General features: G+C 38.4%; 1 protein-coding gene and 1 pseudogene across 10 annotated transcripts in view; both read right to left on the bottom strand.

Annotated features, from left to right (window-relative positions):
- Nucleotides 1-1,459: 1,459 nt before the first annotated feature.
- Nucleotides 1,460-18,280, bottom strand: part of Clasp2 (cytoplasmic linker associated protein 2) — a 209,233-nt gene continuing 192,412 nt past the window's right edge. For all 10 annotated transcript variants that reach the window (XM_042666378.1, XM_042666383.1, XM_042666381.1 and 7 more), the window contains 5 exons: nucleotides 17,225-17,418; nucleotides 14,977-15,105; nucleotides 11,205-11,411; nucleotides 4,234-4,350; nucleotides 1,460-3,182 (listed from right to left, as the gene is read on the bottom strand). In XM_042666378.1, the coding sequence (XP_042522312.1) occupies nucleotides 3,096-3,182; nucleotides 4,234-4,350; nucleotides 11,205-11,411; nucleotides 14,977-15,105; nucleotides 17,225-17,418 (734 nt within the window). In that variant the 3' untranslated portion in view covers nucleotides 1,460-3,095. The remainder of the gene's footprint in view (nucleotides 3,183-4,233; nucleotides 4,351-11,204; nucleotides 11,412-14,976; nucleotides 15,106-17,224; nucleotides 17,419-18,280) is intronic.
- On the bottom strand, nucleotides 15,323-16,627 carry LOC122096028 (annotated as a pseudogene).

The raw sequence follows: 18,280 nt of genomic DNA, 5'->3' as shown, positions 1-18,280 counted from the left end.
AATTAACCACCAGAAAACCAGAAGTGGTGCTGTAGCTCAAGTAATAGAGTACTATCCTTGAGTAAAAGAGCTCAAGGACAGTGCCCAGGCCACGGTTCAAGCCCCACAACTGGAAAAAAAAAAGCTGAAGTAACTCCAAACCTCAGCTTCAGACTTTTTCTTACTTGAAAAAGTGTCAGAAGTCTGTAATAGATTTTGAATTTGAAGCATGTTTTATAATCTAGAATATATGTGTGCATATATACATTTATGTATTGTTGAGGAAGTGTCTTGTTGCTCAGGCTAGTCTCCAACTCTTGGGCTCAAACTATTCTCCTGTTTCAGAATCCAAAGTAGCTAGGACCACAGATGCACCCCAATACACCTGGTTGATAAATGGCTCTTAATATTTTTTTTTCCGGAATACTGAGTTTTGAACTTAAGAGCTTTATGTTTGCTGAGATGACACTCTACCACTTGACCCACACCTCCAGTCTGGCTTTTTACTAGTTATTTTGAAGAGATAGTCTTGCAGACTTTTGACTTGGGCTGGCTTTGAACTATGATCCTCCAGATCTCAGTTTCCTGAGTAGTTAGGTATGAGCCACTGGCAGCTAGCTTAGTATTCTTTTAATTAGTTCTCATCAGTGCAATAAATGAATGACCTATTAGTTTTTGGGAGAAAAGTGGAAGAAAAAAATTATAAACAGTAGCTTTTTTTGACCATATTTTAATTCATAATGACATCTAAGTCTGTTTCTAGAATGAACAAATGAAAGGTATTTTTAGTAGTTTTTGAATAATCAGTATTTTTTCTTCTACCCTTGTCAACAGAAATGATAGAATTTATTGGTTTGTCTATTATCTATCTATCTATCTATCTTCACTGGGGATTGAACCATGTTAAGCAAGAGCTTTACCACTGAGTCACAACCCCCAACATTACAGAACTTTCACCTTAATGTCCATTAACCTTCATTCCATTTAGGCACAGTAAGCCACATTTTTTCTGTTACATGATTCATTCATTTCTTGGGCTGCTGTTGTTAGATGTCAGGTGCTCCAGCTAACTTTTCAGTTAGTGTAACTCAGCTTATATCACCATACTTGGTTGTCAACAGTAGTTAATGCAATGCCTTAAAGCAGGGGTCAACATTAAGTCAATATTCAAATTCAGAATGACTACAAAACATACTAAAGGTCATGTTACAAAAAACACTACTCAGACAACTTCAATGTTTGGAATGACTTCTTTAAGGTAAGTTGTAGCATATACATACTTAAGTACCTATATACATTGTAATGAGCGACTACTCCTGACCTTTTTGTCTCAGATGCACACAAAATTCATGAGAATTTCATTAATAAAGTACCTATTAAAGTTAAAACAAAACCCAACAAAAACCACCCCATAACCTACATAAGTGAGTCATTACACGAGACAGAAAAACAGCTAATATATATTATTAACTTTTCCAAGTAATGTTATGTACAGTTTTATTGCCAGTATATGCACAACAGTAAGCATTGAACTATAAATACACAACGTAATTAACAGTAACAGTAAAAACAAAGCTGTTACAGGTGAGGGGAGAGAATATTGGGAAATGTCTTTTCTTGCTGCTAGAACACAAAGGAAGGGAAAAGCCTATAACAAATCACCCATTCAGTTCTCTTGTCTTAGATTCTTTACATACATTTCTACATTTTTTTTTCAATTAAACAAAGATAGTACAGGTAACTCTGTAACAATAGCAAATTGCTCCTCTCACAGACCTTTGCCTTGCCAGTCAAATTCACTTCATGTTAAAATTAAATAAAAAAAAAGTCAAAATGAGAAATCATTGAATCCTGGTTCCAAATGATTTCAGTTGGCTTTCACTGAAACTGGTCATTTTTGAGACGGCTGCATATGAAAAGAACAGGTTTAGCAAAAGGTGATTAAAATTTTTGTTAAAAACTAACAGAAATCACCCTTTAAATAGTTTTCTGAAAGACATATTACAGGCAGCAGCTCAGTTAAAAGCATTAGCCCTGAAGAGGTAGAGAATTTGAGCCCATTATTACAAGACAGCCTTGGCACCATCTTCTCTCTCATCAGGATCAATGTTTTCATGGTTAGAAAAATCCAGCTTCCATCATTTTCAGGAAATAGTGCTGGTTGACTCCATATCAATAATTAGTTGGTTTTACTAAGTGAGAAACAGAAGACACTCAAGGACACACATGCACTTGATTCTTTTGTCTGTTTCCATTATCAAGTTTATTCATAAGTGAATCTGATATTAATAAATACAAAAAAAGCATCATTCACAACAAAATAAACAAACAAAAAAACAACACAAAAACCCTGCAATGAAACTTTCCATTTCAACAAGTATCAAGAAAAAAACAGGCAGATGATTTGGTGCAGCTTTCTGAAGGGATCATAGAAGGACATGGTTTTAAATAATGATGGCAAGATCAATAACCAACAAACAACAGCAGTTTTACAGAACTGGCTGATTCTGTAATGTTTCTCTTCCAGGTCTTCATTTTCAAACTACAAATGACCCCGAAGAAGTTGCAACTAATGACATGGCTCACCATCATACCAACAGAGTCCAGCTGAAGTTCAAATCAGTCCTGCTTTGTTTCACGTCATTAATAATATTTCTAGCTAGGACATGATATGGAACAAAACTCAAAGTAGCAATAAAAATATTATTCTGCAGTTGAATAAAGACAAAAAATGTTTTAGACTGTTAAAACTTTTAAAGCTTTAAGCATTCCGGTTTAACCAGTATTTAAAAAAATTTATACAATCATAACACTGGCAAAGGTTAATGGGAAGACAAAGAAGTACAAACATGTGAAATGGTGAGTTAGACTAAAAAATTACTTTGTATTGATCAATTGTTAATACTGCTTCTTTTTGAATTTGGAATAACTATCATAAAAGTTACATGCAGACTGAGGATAGCTCTCTGTTACAGAAAATACAAAATGAAATGAAACAAAAAAACAAAAACCGGGAAACAATGGTTAAGTTCCAAAAGATGTATTTTGAGAATTTCCTTTCACTGATGAGGGTGGTCTGTCTGTCCTTGAGAGACCTGCTTCACTGATGATTGCTGCTAACTTTGTCCAGAAACGTCATTAGTGGGATCAGTCCCTCCTGAACCCGTCTGTGCACGTTTGATATAAAGGTTCAGTAGCTTCATCTGTGGATTTAAGTCAAGCACATGTTATGCGAACAAGCTGCTCTACAGTATGATGAGATGGTCACTAAAACAGCTACATATATGTGAATTCTTTTATCAAAATTTTTATTTATTTTTGGTTGGTTGTGTGCTTGAACTCATGACCTGAGTACTGTTCTTTTCACTCAAGGTTGTGCTCTACCATTAAGCCACAGCTCCATTTCTGACTTTCTGGTGGTTACCTGGAGATAAGAGTCTCACAGACTTTCTAGCCATGATTATCAGAGTTAAGGAGAAACAGAGATATATGCAGGTATTCTACTACTTGATACATATCCTCAGGTCTAGTCTTATTTTTGCTGGGGTTGGCCTACAATTATCCTGTTTATACCTTCCACAAAGCTGGGATGACAGGCATGTGTCAGTACCATAACTTATTAGTTGGTGTAGGGGGGTCTGACTTTTTGCTAGGGCTGGTCTTGAACCATGGTCTCCCCAATCTCTGCCTCTTGATTGGCTGGGATTACATGCATGAGCTACTGTGTCTGGCTCTATTTGTTCTTCAACAGGCATTGGGGATGATGGATTGAGTGTTGGAATGGAAAGAAGTCAGTCAACTGTTAGAAATAACCATGAACTGAGATTGGGAATGTGGCTTAGAGGTAGAGTGTTTGCCTAGCATGCATAAAGTTCTGGGTCCAATTCTTCAGTACCACACACAAACAGAAAGAGCCGGAAGTGGTGCTGTGGCTCAAGTGGTAGAGTGCCAGCCTTGAGCTTCTTCAAAGAAGCTCAGGGACAGTGCCCAGGCCAAGTTCAAGCCCCATGACTGGCAAAATAATAACAACAACAAACAACACATGAACTGTAGGCATTTTCCCTTCAGTAATGTGCCCATCACTTTACCTGAGTGACAAATGCCAGAGGGAAGAACCAAAAGGAAGAATTGGATGAATAAGGGCAGTGGGTGTTCAAAGCCTGACTTACTGAAATCTTATTCTTTAACATATATTCAGGACAAAGACTTTAAGTGCTATAGTTGTTACTGTTAAAACCATACAGTGTAACTTACTTTACTGCCAGTGAGTTGACTGAGATGTGGTTTTAGCTCATCACCAATTACTGCATGAACAGCTACTAGGCAGAAGACACAAGCTTTCCGAACACTGCTCTCCGAATTATCATAACCCTAGGGAGAAAAGTTCCACTGTTAGTACTCCTGAGGGATTTAAGAAAGTTACTTTCCACAGGGTGAACTCTGATGCATGGAGGAGAGAAACCCTGTTGATCTAAGGTAAATTCTCTGTCCTCCAACATCCACCACACTCCACTATCATCTGCCCTGTTAGGCTCTCCCGGATAAGCTGCACAGCCCACCTCAGAAGCTGCCTGGTTTGCTAATCCATCTCCAACTTTCCAGAGCACCTTCTTAGAGCACATAGCTTTAGGTCAACAGCTCTCCACTATCTAGTAAAACCTGGTTCTTAGGTTTGGCAACTCAAGGCATTCTTATAACCCAGGCCTAATGGTCTTTCATCTGTCCCACAACAGCTGAGTCTGTATCCCTCATGCTTTGATCATACTACTCTCTCCCAACATTCCACAAAAATCTTACTCAGTATGTATTTTTGAGTATACAAACATTTTACCCAGGGAAAAATAAAGTTTATCTCTACCAAAATTGTGACCATTTTCTAAAATGATTGCAAAAATGTATTCTTCATGATAAAAGGCATAAACTACACATACTTTATATTTGTATTTTATAAGAAATTATAATTTTATAAAGTTATCTAATTAAATTATAATTGTAGATTAAATTATAATTCTTATAATTTTTCTACAGTCTATGTAATGATATATCTATTTAGTATGCATCCTAATTTAACCATTCTACAGTGTTGTAAACTTAAACTTTTTTTTTTTTTGCCGAGCCTGGGCTTGAACTCTGGGCCTGGGTACTGTCTCTGAGCAACTTTTGCTCAAGGCTAGCATTCTACCACTTGAGCCACAGAACCATTTCTTGGCTTTTTCTGTGATTAATTGGACAAAAGAGACTCATGGACTTTCTTACCTGGGCTTTGGATCTCAGTCTCCTGAGTAGTAGTATTACAGGCATGAGCCACTGACATTTGGCTGGTAAATTTAATATTTTTGTTTTGTTTCTGGTGCTGGGGATCGAACCTAGAGCCTTGTGCATGATAAGTAAGCAATCTATCACTGAACTAGACCTCTAGTATGAATGTTGTAGGATTAAGTCTCCTCCCTGACAATTTCCCTCTTTGCTAATTTTTTTTCCTATTACAAATAACATTGCCAAGAATATTGCACTCAATGTTCCAATATTTAAGTGCTTGCTATGTGATAAGAGCCAGCCAGGCAAGCCATGCTACGAACAGGATGATGAGATGCACACTAACTCTTTGCTGAAGAGTTCTGACTCCTATGGCAGAAGCAGAAGGAGTAGGATAAGGATGAGAACATCAGAGGGCTCAGTGCAGACGGTGTCTGCTGTCTTCATGTCTGAATCCTGTAGGTTTTGAAATCCGAAGTCAGTCCTCTATTTTAGTATATCCTTTTCAAGTGGACTGTGTGCTTAGCACTCTAAATCTTTAAGTAATTTATATCACTACTCTCTTTCATTCATCTAATTTCTCTACAAAATAAAGTTGGTAATTTTTTTTTTTTGGGGTCCAGTCGTGGGGCCTGAACTCTGGGCCTGAGTGCTGTCCCTCAGCTCTTCACCTCAAGGCTAGCGCTCTACCACCTGAGCCACAGTGCTACTTCCGGCTTTTTTCTTTTTGCTTATGTGGTGCTGAGGAATGGAACCCAGGGCCTCAGGCATGCAAGGCAAGCGTTCTACCACTGAGCTACTTCCCAGCCCCTAAGTTGGTAATTTTTCTTACAGCAGTTCATATATTCTAGATTTGACTAAATAGCATAATGCACAAGTTAGTAATTCTATTTCCATGCTCTGAATGTTGACAATTAAGTCTAGAGGCTTGATGAGATTCAGGTTCTAGGGCTTTCAGAAAGAAAAATGTAGCCAGGCACTGTTTGTAATTCTAGCTACTCAGGAGGCTGCAGTTTTCTGGCCTGGGCAGAAAAGTCTCTGTGAGAATCTTATCTCCAATAAAGACTCAAAAACTGGAAGAGGCAGAGTGCTAGCCTTTAGCACAAAGAGGCCCTGATTTCAAGCTCAACAACAGAAAAAAAAAGGGGGGGGGGGATGTCCAGTGGAGTGGTGCATCCCATGGGAAGATGCATATTGAGTTATTCTACTTCTGATGATGTTTGGGTAACCTCTCATCTTTTCACCTAACATTTTTTTCTATGTGCTATTAGCTTATATATGATACTGGGGTTATTGAACTTAGTTTGCTAGACAGACTGTTTGCTCCTTGAGCCAAACCCTCTGCCCTTTTGTTTGTATTTTATTTTTAGATGGATGCTCATCTTTGTCCAAGCCACCTTTCACGTAGCTAGGATTATAGTCATTATACCTGACATAATTTTTTTTTTAAGAAACTGAATAACAGTTTCATTCTGACATATCTAATTCAATGTTAAGATTTTAAGATTGACTAATTTTATTTTGTGACATATTTTAAAAAATTTCTTTGTTTCCATTTCCTGGCCTGAGCCCTATTCCTAAGCTCTTTCGCTCAAGGCTAGTGCTTTACCACTTTGAGACACAGCTCCATTTCCAGTTTTCTGGTGGTTAATTGGAGTCTCAGGGACTGTCCTGCCTGGGCTTTGAACCATGATCCTCAAATCTCAGCCTCTTGAGTGGGGCTTGAACTCTGGGCCTGGGCGCTGTCCTTCAGCTTTTTAGCTCAAGGCTAGCACTCTACCACTTGAGCCACAGTACCACTTCTGGTTTTCTGGTAGTTAATTGGAGATGAGAGTCTCACGGACTTTCCTGCCTGGGCTGGCTTTGAACTGTGATCCTCAGATCTCAGCCTCCTGAGTAGCTAGGATTACAAGTGTGAGCTATTGGAACCTGGCACAAATATTATTTTATGTGATCAGATGCACACAGATATTGTGCCTTTGTGTTCTTCTTCTAAGAGACATTATTTGTTTTATCATATTGGTATTCCTATTCCTAAATCAATATTTTCATACTACAAATATACTGAATTCAAATTATCTTTGTATCTACATTTCATTTTTAGGATGTTTCCCACTAGAGACTTTCCTTGAATTTGCTAGGCCATCCCCTTTAAACCATATCCTTTTTTATATTTCTATTTTTTTTTTTGTGGTGCTGGGGTTTAGATATAGGAGCCTTGTACTTGTTAGGCAGGTGCTGTACCACTGAGTCATGTCTCCAGTCCTTGTTTGCATTGGCTTTATAGATAACTATCCTGTGCTTCCTGCCCAGGTATGTGCAGGAATGCAATCTACTGATTTTAGGTTTCCAGTGGTAGTACTCAGCTATTGAGAAGGAGTCTTTTGTATATGCCTAGGCTGCTCTTGAACTATCCTCTGGATCTCAACCTCTCTTGTAGAAGGATTATAAGCATAAGCCATAACTTGCTTTAGTTACTACTTTAGATAGGGCCTCATCCTTTTTTTTTTTTTTTTGTCTAGGGTAAGCCTTAGAACAGTTTTCTTCATCTATGTCTCTCCTAGGTGGGATTATAGGTGTGTACCATCATAATGCCTAACTTGTTAATTGAAATGAAGTCTTGCTAACTTTTTCCCAGGCTGTCTCAAACTAAGATTCTACAGACCTATGCTTCCAGACTAGCTAGGATTACATGCATGTACCACAATACCAACCCTAATATCTCTTTTAATAAACTTTAAAAGTTCTGATTCATGATTTTCATTAGTGTTTACTGTTACTTACATTTTTTTCCTTTTTCCTTTGTGTCTTAAACTTGGGTTTAAATTTTCATTTATGTTGTGGTCATATTTTTCTATTTTCTCCCCCCCCCCTGTCTTTTGGTGGTACTAGGGTTTGAACTCAGGACCTTGTGCTTGTTAGACACTCTGCCACTTGAGCCATACCTCCAAGGCCCTTTTTGCATTGCTAGCCTGGGGTTAGCCTGGACTGTGATTCTATCTGTGCTTCTGTTAGCTGAGATTACAGGTAGGCACCAGTGTTAACTAGCCATTGAGTTTCTAAAACAGCTTGGAATTAGTGTGTACCACTGCACAGTCATTTGTTCAAATGGAGGCTGGCCCTGTGGCTTGATTTCATGGCCTGGGCTCTGTCCCTGAGCCTCTCTGTACTCAAGACAACTCTACCACTTAAGTCACAGCACAACTTCAAGCCTTTTCTGTTAGAATGGAACCTAGGCCTTCATGCATGTTAGACAAGCACTCTACCACTAAGCCACATTCCCAGCCCCATAAATTCTTCTAGCTTTATTTACTGTTATAGGATTCTTCTTTTGTTAATGTGGCCTTTGTGTGTAGCTAGTTGTTACAGCACTACTGTGAGGCTCAGTGTTCCAAGGCAGTTCTCCTACATGAGCAACCTGTTCCACGAGGAAACATTTGCAATTTCAAGAGATCTATGGATTCAGGCCACCTTGTAGACCTGTTCTACTCCAAGTGCCTCTGCCTCCACCTCCAACTTCCCTAATATGCAGTCTTTTAGTCCAGGTTGTATTTTTCTGGTGGGTGGGGGAGGAGGGGAGCAGTGCTTGCACTTGCAAGGTAGGTGCTCTACCATTTGAGACATACTTCTAGTGCTTTTTGCATTTATTTTTGAACAAGGTCTTGCTTTTTGCCTGGGCTGGCCTGTGGTTCTCCTATTTACATTTCCTGGGATAATATACATCATTGCACCAAATTTCTTTTGGTTAACGTGTTGTGTGTGTGTGTGGGGGGGGGGGGGGGGGAGGGGAGGCCATGGTTGCTAGAACTTTTTGCCTAGGCTAGCCGTAAGCCAATCATCCCAATTGCTGCCTCCTGAATCACTAGGGTTACAGGTGTGTACTACATTTAGCTGGCTCCAAGTTGGTTTTGTTTTTTGCCAGTCCTGTGGTTTGAAATCAGGGCCTGGGCACTGTACTTTAGCTTCTTTTGCTCAAGGCTACCACTTTAGCACTTGAGCTACTGCATCATTTCCAGCTTTTTTGGTGGATGTAGTACTGAGGAATCAAACCCAGGGGCTTCATGCATGCTAGGCAAGCACTCTACCACTAAGCCACAAATTCTTGCCCCAAGTTCTTAAAAAGTTAACTTTCAGGGGGGAGGCTGGGAAGGGATGTGAAGGGTAAACAAAGGAGGAGGCTGCAATGCTTGGTAAGAAATGTACGCATTATCCTGCCCATGTAATTGTAACCCCTCTGTACAGTATGTTCACAAATAAAATAAAATAAAATTAAAAAAAAAAAAGTTAACTTTCAGCTTCCTTTCGTGTTTTCTCAAACCACTGAAATCCAAAGAGAACTTGACACCTTCCTCTAATCTTTTCTTTTTTCTGTATGTAATCCAAAGTGCTCAGTGAAAGGAATTTTGGTTAAAAAGCTTAGAGATGAGCTGGGAATATGGCTTTTGTGGTAGAGTGCTTGCCTAGCATGCATGAAGCCCTGGGTTCAATTTCTCCGTACCACACAGAAAAAGCCGGAAGGGGCACTGTGGCTCAAGTGGTAGAGCGTTAGTCTTGAGCAATGCAAAAACTACATTGATAGGTATTGCCACTTGTCTATCCTATGTCCTAATACATATAATTTCAATGATTTTTGGCAAAGCTAAAAGTAAACCTTAAGATAACTAGAGTTCTTATGCTTTTTAAAAAGGTTTCTAATAGTTACATAAACTACATGGTTTTACACCAAGTTAATTAAAGGGAGTTAAGAATTTTACACAAACTTAAAGCCACAAGGACTCTTAGTATTTTCAAACTGTAAATTATTCAACAAACATTTAATCAGTATTTATAATGTATACCACATATGCCCATTGTATACATCTGTAGTTAGTATCAAAACGTAAGTAAGAAAAAGGTTTGGACATCTAGGATCTTATAATTTAGTGAGCAATAAAACTTAGGACAGAATAATATAATACTATAGGAAAGGTCATAATAGGCACTGTATATTATTAACCATCCATTAAAATTACATTGTAGACTGTTATTTATCAGGAGGGACAAAGTTCACAACATATAGTTAAGTTAAAGCATGTTATAAAATAAAATACAATCCCAAGCCAGGTGCTGGTGGCTTTCACCTGTATCCTATCTACACAGGAGGCTGAGCCCTGAGGATTGAGGTACAAAGTGAGCCCAGGGAGGAACGTCCATGAGATTCTTATCTCCAATCAACCATCAGAAAACTGGAAGTGGTGATGTGGCTCATAGTGGTAAAGCACTAGTGAAAAAGCACAGGGACACTATAATGTATGTTAGTAAAACTACTTTGGAGAGGAATCTGCCCACAGATTTGTTTCTAGATTTAACAAGGTAATATTAATTATAATTATCATCATAGTAGTTATACTAATAAAAATAGGAAACAACAATAGAATAAAAAGAAATGAAATTCTGAAACATGTTGTAACACAGATGACCCCTGAAAACACTAAATCAAATTAGCTGAGCACAAAAGAATAATATTTGTGATTTCACATATATGAGAAATCTAGAACAGGTACCTATTAGAAGCAGAAAGTAGAATAAATATCAGTGAGGTCTTGAGGGAAAGAATGGGGTATTGTTCACTAATGGGTAGAGAGATTTAGTTTAAGATGATAAAAACATTCTGTGAAGGCTGGGAATGTGGCTTAGTAGTAGAGTGCTTGTCTAGCATGAATGAAGCCCTGGGTTTGATTCCTCAGCACCACATAAACAGAAAACACTGGAAATGGTGCTGTGGCTTAAGTGGTAGAGTGCCAGTCATGAGTGAAAGAAGCTCAAGGACAGTGCCCAAGCCCCAAGTTCAAGACCCAGGACTGGCAAAAAAAAAAAAAAAAAAAGTTTTGTGAATAAATATTGAATGCCACAAGATTGTATATTGAAAAAGCCTGACATAACTGAAGCCTGGATGTGCACAGCTCATTCCCTCAAGCTTTACTGCTTACCTGTATTAGGCCTGGCATAATCTCTGGTAGGAGTAGGTTAAGGGTTTCCTTGGATACTCTCTCGATCACCTTTGTTTGCATTTTGATCGCAGCCAGATTAATGGGGTAGTCTGCAGTCTGAATGATAGGGCACAGCACTTTGATGCACTGCTCTGGACTAATAGAGGTGGCCAGCACTGATGCCGCTTCCTCAGCAGACCTCACCACCTAAAATAAATTAAGTCAGGAAATTATTTCTTAACTCTTATACTATGTCTTAAAAGTATACATTTAACAGGACATGGTATTTGGGATTGGCTTGGAAAATACTGCAGTACACAGATAACCATAAGTCAGCGTACAGATAAAACACATTTGCTGACAGTAACTGTTGAAACACATGGACCTTTAACCATTCTCTCTCCTTTCCCATTTACTCTATAGTAGGTTTTAGTTTTTATTTTATTTTTTTTCAGACAGGGTCTCACTATGTTTCCCAAGCTTGCCTGGACCTGTAGGATCAAGTGATCCTTTCAAGTAGGTGGGGTTATAGGTGTGTACTGCCACGCCTGGCTAATTTAGATTTTACTTTTATTTTTACAGTGTGTCTGATCAAACCCAGGACATTGCACATGCCAGGCAAGTACTCTACCACAGAGCTACATTGTCAGTCCCTAAAGTTGTCTATGTGGAGTACTGGGGTTTGAAGTTAAGAACTTAGTGAGTACGCTACCATCTGACCCACCCATCCTCCAGTCCTACTGATTCTAGGTTATTTTTCAGATAGGTTCTTGTGTTTCGGTCCAGGGTTGGCTGGGACCCCTACTTTCCTACATATAAACTTGTCATGTAGACTGGATGACAGATGTGTGTTACCACATCTGGTTGTTTTAGTGATGTGGGATCACTCGTACCTTTGTGCCTGGGTTGGCTTTGAACTAGGCTCCTCCTAATCTCTGCTTTCTGAGTAGCTGGGATTTCAAGTACGAGCCACTATGCTTGGTCCCTTAATGTAATTTTTAAAATCAAACTGGGCTAGTGCTGGAGTATGGAGGCTCTACTTATTGACTTGGACTATAATATGAATGGAGCCTCTTCATCAGTCACAGAGAGGCCCTGGTTCATTACTAGTTCAACTCCAGGAGGAGTGGAAACACTAGTTTGCAATAAAATGAAATGGCTTCTTATTAGAATCTGTATTCTTTGAAGATGGTTTTAAAAACATGTAAAAGCAAATCAGGCGCTAGCGGCTCAGGTGTAATCCTAGCTATTCAAAAGGCTAAGATTTGAGGATCCCAGCTCAAAGCCATCCTGGGCAGGAAAGCATGAGACTCTTATCTCCAATTAAGCATCAAGAGGCTGGAAGTGGACCTGTGGCTCAAGTGGTAGCATGCTAGCCTTGAGCACAGAAGCTTAGGGATAGTGCCCAGGTCCTACCCAGGGACTGATCCCTCAGCCTCCCCCTCAAAAAAACCCTAAAACAAAAATGTAAAAACAAAATAAACATCTATGCTTTTGATGATTCTTTGCCAGTGTCTCACATATCAACTAGTGAAAAGTATTTAAAAAGGTACAGCAAAAAATGCACTAAGTCAGAAAGGTCAAAGCTCATTTCAGTTGTGACATCTTAAAAAGACCTATTTTATATTTTGTAAAAATAGAAATGCTAAAGGTCTTATTTGGGTCAGAACTATAAACATTAGGGCTAGGAGTGTGGCTTAGTGGTAGAGTGCTTGCCTAGCATTCATGAAGCCCTGGGTTTGATTCCTTAGTACTACATAAAAAAAGCCTGAAGTGGCACTGTAGCTCCACTGGTAGAGTGCTAACTTTGAGCAAAAGCAGCTTAGGGGCAGTACCCAGGCCCTAAGTTCAAACTCCAGGACTGGCCAAAATAAAATAAAATAAAATAAAAGGGGGGGGGGGAAGAACATTAAACATTTGATATTATGTTATAAAAATCCAGATTAAAAAATAAATTACTCTTATCAATTTTCCCATCTCTTCACTATCATTTCTTCTTGCCTGTCCTTAAGGGTTTGAGTTGCACATTCCTACTGACTAATGATGGTGGTATCTTTTTATGTTTATTGTTATTTACATTTTTTTTTGAAAAATGTCTACTATGATCTTGGTTTTGCTCTGTCAGACTTAGGGGGTACTCTTAGGGAAGGAACCCAAAGGCACAACTCCTCTGAACATTTAAAGTACTATTTATCAAAACAAATTCCAGAAAATGGAAACACTTTTTTTTGGCTGTTGTTTTTGCTCCCTCCATACTCCATTTGGTCTTTTTGTGGTGGAAAATGGAGGTACAGAAATGGAGGAAGAGTGAACAAATGCAGTCATGGTATTCAGAATATACTATGTGGAAAATGAACTATACAATTTGTGTGGGCAGAGATGGGAGGGGGAAACTGGGGGAAGGTGAAGGAAGGGGTGACATTGTCCTAAAAGAACTGTACTCATTACCTGACTTATGACTTAGGGTGCTCTACAACTTTGAGTCACAGTGCTACTTTCAAGCTTTCTGGTAGTTAACTGGAGATAGTGAGTCTCATAGACTTTCTAGCCTGGACTGGCTTTGAAACTCGATCCTCAGAGTAGGAGGCCTCAGCCTCCTGAGTAGCTAAGATTATAGGCGTGAGCTACTGGTGCCCAGCTTCCTTAATTTTTTGAAGTACAAAACCTTTTAATTTTGCTAAGGTTCAATTTATGTTTTTTCCCCAGTAGTTGCTTCTGCATTTTATATTAAGAAACTACTACTACATAGTCCATGTAACAAAAATCTTACTGCTGCTTCTGAGATTTTTATCATTTTAACTCTTGTATTTAGCTTTGAACCATTTCACTTTATCACTATTTTAACTTTCTTTTCTGGCCTGTTTTTTGCTAATGTCTTGGTTTGACCACAGACATCTAATGCTAAAACATGTTTGCTTTCTTGCAAAAAGCATTGCAGCATCCTATTTGAAATTTCCTTCTCTAATTATTTATAAGATTATCATAAAAATCCTCATGGTAACTCATCAGTGTTACTGATAGAAAGATAGGATGCCATGATTCTTAAAAGTGATTCTTAAAAAAAGATTCTTAAAAATCTGTCCTCACAACAGACTCCTATCTCCTATAAGCAATATACTATTTAAAATAAACATGATTTTACCTTCATTTGTTACATTAAAAAATCAAATTTGTATTGCTAAGTGGAAAGTTAAGACAGAAAACTAAAGCAAAATGAAGAAGAAAACAAAATCAGATTGTTATGGTTGAATATGACATGTCCTCACAGGCTCATGGGCTTGGGCCATAGCTGGTGGTACTATTTTGGGAGGTTGTGGAAACTTTGGGAGGTGGGGCCTAGCTGGGGTGAGTCCTTGTGGTACCTTGTTTCTGGCCCCTTCTCAATTTTCTGCTTCCTGTGTGCTAGACATGACCATCTTTCTTCTGCCTTGGCATCTTGCCTCTGTGACCAGTCCAAGCCCCAAGGACAAAAAGACCATGGGTTGAACCCTCTGGAATCAGGAGTCAATATAAGTAATTTTCCCCTTTAAGTCGTTTTACTTAAGTTTCTGGTCACACTGAGGAAAAGCTAACTAAATATACAAAAAAGTAGGTTATATAGAAAAAAGGCCATGATATCATAATTCTTGTGCTAGAAAAGAATATATGCGTGGATCTGAGTCAAGTATCACTTTGAATATCCAGGTAAGTATCCATCGTAAAAAAGGTAGCTTCTATGCAGTGTTTACATCGTTCATGAAATAACAGGATGAGAATAAAACAGGTAACTCACCTCTTTATGAGGGTCTTTATGTGCTTCCAATGTTTTCATGACAGTCAGTTCTGCATAGTTTTTAAATCTTGCTGGCTGATGCCTTAGAATTTCTTTTAAAACTTTTAATGCCAAAGCTCTGATTGTAGGCTAAAGAGAAACATTGAAATGTTTTTTAATATTTTGGATGGCAGGCAATAATATTTTGGATGGTTGGATGATTCAGTTGTTATTTGGAATTAAATTATCTGTTTAATCTAACTATACATACTCTCTGGTAAGGACCACCTAAAAATTTTACTGCCTTCAAGAAGGAATGAATAATTGTTTTTATGACATAAAATTATTTGTAAAGACAGTCACAATTTTAAAACCACAATTCCAGAAAAAGTGTAGTTATGCCTAGAAAAGATAAGAAAGTACAAGAACCTCATTGGCTATGCCACACCAGACATATGAAAAGCAGATTAATTTTAGACTGAAGGTTTATGCAGATAAATAACAAAAAAACCCCATCCTTTTTTCTTTCTGTGTATGCTCAGATTTCTTACACAAATAGTGAAAGTATTCACTTCAAGAATAAATTCTTTAGGAAAGTCCAAGAGTTGGTAAACAATTCCCAAGTTTTATGCACATTATTCCCCTTATTTCTATCAATCCAACATATTTAAGCAGGAAAGTCTTGTTAATTTGAGCTTGTGAGTCTAAGTATTCTGAGCTCTGCGTGGTTACATATATCCCATGTTGCTTTTGGTTTTCCATCTCTTCTATGCTTCAAACTCCCAATTTCAGCTTCTTCTTTTGAGCAGCTTATGAATTTTCAGCTTCCTTTTTTTTTTTTTTGGCCAGTCCTAGGGCTTGAACTCATGCCCTGGGCACTGTCCCTGCTTCTTTTTGCTATAGGATAGCACAATACCACTTGAGCCACAGTGGCATTTCTGGCCTTTTCTGTTTATGTGGTGCTGAGTAATCGAACCCAGGGCTTCATGCATGCTAGGTGAGCACTCTACCACTAAGCCACATTCCCAGCCCTCAGCCTCCTTTTTGGCTTCTATAAATTGCCTGCATCTATTGTGGCAGGCAATGCTTTGGCAATTTTTACACCAAGCTCTAGAGTAGCTGGCTGGTTGCTGAGTTTTTCAATATCCTACTCCTCCACAGCCTGGTCTATCCTCAAGACCTGACTTCTCAACGTTTTTTTTTTTTCACAGGAGGTTCAATTCTATCACTAGTTCTGAAATACTGAGCCACTGGCTCCAAAATACTGGGTATGCTCTTTCCATTGGGCTTCATTCAAGGATTGTTCACTATGAGACTTTTTCATTCTTCAGCTTATCTTTTCTGGAGCACTTTATCTCCCTCTGGATCTTGAGGCTAAGTTTTCTGTTCAGAATGTTTTTACGCAATTCTTGAAAATTGTTCCACGTTTATGGGAATTCCAGAAGGGTACTCTTCATATGTATTTGCCTAGACCTCTCACCAAGTTTCTGGTTCATCTTTTGGGAAATCTGAGGCATCTGATTTCTTCTGGTCCCATCCTCTTTAAGTTCTTGTAAGTTAAATTCAGAATTCTCAGTATGGCTTCATTTTCAGAATTTGACTCAACATCATTTCCAGCAGTAGCCAACTCCACATCCTTTCTTTGGTCAGGAAATGGCTGCCTGGCAGCCATCTTAGGACCCTGTCAACCTGCAGGCAATTTCTAACATCAATTTCAACAACTTAAGCATCTTAATGTTGAGAGGAGGAAAACTAGACCATTGTACAAAGTATGTAACTTATTATACAATTCTAACATCTCTACTTGAAAACTAATCTCACCTTTTAAATTTCTAAGAAATTGAGAAATATATTTGTCTATAAGACAAAGATGTGCTTCTGAAAAACAAATTTAAATGCACAGAACAGGCAACCTGTACTTTTCCACAAAAATTGGGCTTCCATTTTTCATTTTTGCTGTGGTCAACTGTTCAAAATTGCTGAGCTATTTGGCTTAGAGAAAAATTTCATGCAGGGACAGCAGCAGAATAGACTCATCTTCCAAATTTTCGAATATGTGTATTACTTGGGTAATAGACAATTGTGTAGTATTTGATTAATAGACAATCTATGAAGAAAAACAAGAGCTGGAGGTGAAGCTATGATGGGAGTATATGCCTAGCATTCAGGAAAACTAAGTTCAAGACCCAGCAGAACAAAAAAATGAATGAATGCAGGAAAGCAAAGCAAAGCAGGATATAGACTATGGCTTAAGTATTCTGCCATTTACCTCTTTGTCCCCAAGAGTTTCCAGCAATAAAAGTAGTATTGTTTTGAAGTGCTCATCCCAAACACTGAAAGACTCTTCCTGTGTTAGTTTCATCAGTTCATAGAGGGCAATTTTTCTTTCTTCTACACGTTCATTGTGGTTAGACAATTCCTTCAACAACTCTGCAACTAGGTCAGAATGATCTAGGGAAAGATCTGTCAAAAGGACATAATCATTAATTTTGTAACTTTATACTACTGGGAAACACAGGCACAACCAACGATTATTATTGACTGACAGTCATTTATTTTCAATTTTGTCAACCTCAAAACATCAGTGTGATTTAAAAACTTTCTATAAGAAAAAAATATAAAATAACAGTATATTGAACTCCTAGATACCCATCGCCTATATTTAGCAAATATCAAGATCTTATCATTCTTATTTCATACTGTGCCCCCTTCTTTTTTATGATGTATTTATGGCAAATTCCAATTTTTTCCCCCTCCCTTCATACTTCAAGCATGCACTGCTAAAGTGGCAAGCCAGGAGGCTCAATGTTGGGGTATTGCACTGTTACTTATGCCAAAAATGATTACTGGATTGAAGTGACCACCTGACCCCACACTGCAAGCTCCCCGTCAAACTTTTTTGTGCCATTCCTGGGCTTGAACACAGGGCCTGGATGCTGTCTGTGAGCTTTTTTGCTCAAGGTTAGCACTCTCACTGGAGCCACAGATTCACTTCCCCCATCAAACTTTTAAAAAATGGTCTTACTCACTGACTGGTGTTAAATCATATTTTTGAAACAAAAATGCTGATTATCTAAACATAGCATCCCTTCCATGGATGAGGATTTATATATAGACAGGAGGGATTCATGCTTGCTAGACTGGTGCTCTACCACTTAAGCCATGCCTACAGCCCTATTGGTTATTATGGAGATGGACTCTGGCAGTTTTTTGGCCTCCAGAACTCAACCTTTTTGAATAGCTAGGATTACACAGGCATGAGCTACAAGTGCCTAGTTTTTGCTTATGGTTGGTGCTCTACTATATTAGTCATACCTCCAGTTTA

The sequence above is a fragment of the Dipodomys spectabilis genome, unplaced genomic scaffold (assembly GCF_019054845.1).
Source record: "Dipodomys spectabilis isolate Male_0828 unplaced genomic scaffold, ASM1905484v1 ptg000365l, whole genome shotgun sequence".
NCBI classification, from domain to species: domain Eukaryota; kingdom Metazoa; phylum Chordata; class Mammalia; order Rodentia; family Heteromyidae; genus Dipodomys; species Dipodomys spectabilis.
The sequence above is the reverse complement of the archived record's forward strand: the minus strand, read 5'-3'. Positions and strand labels throughout refer to the sequence as shown.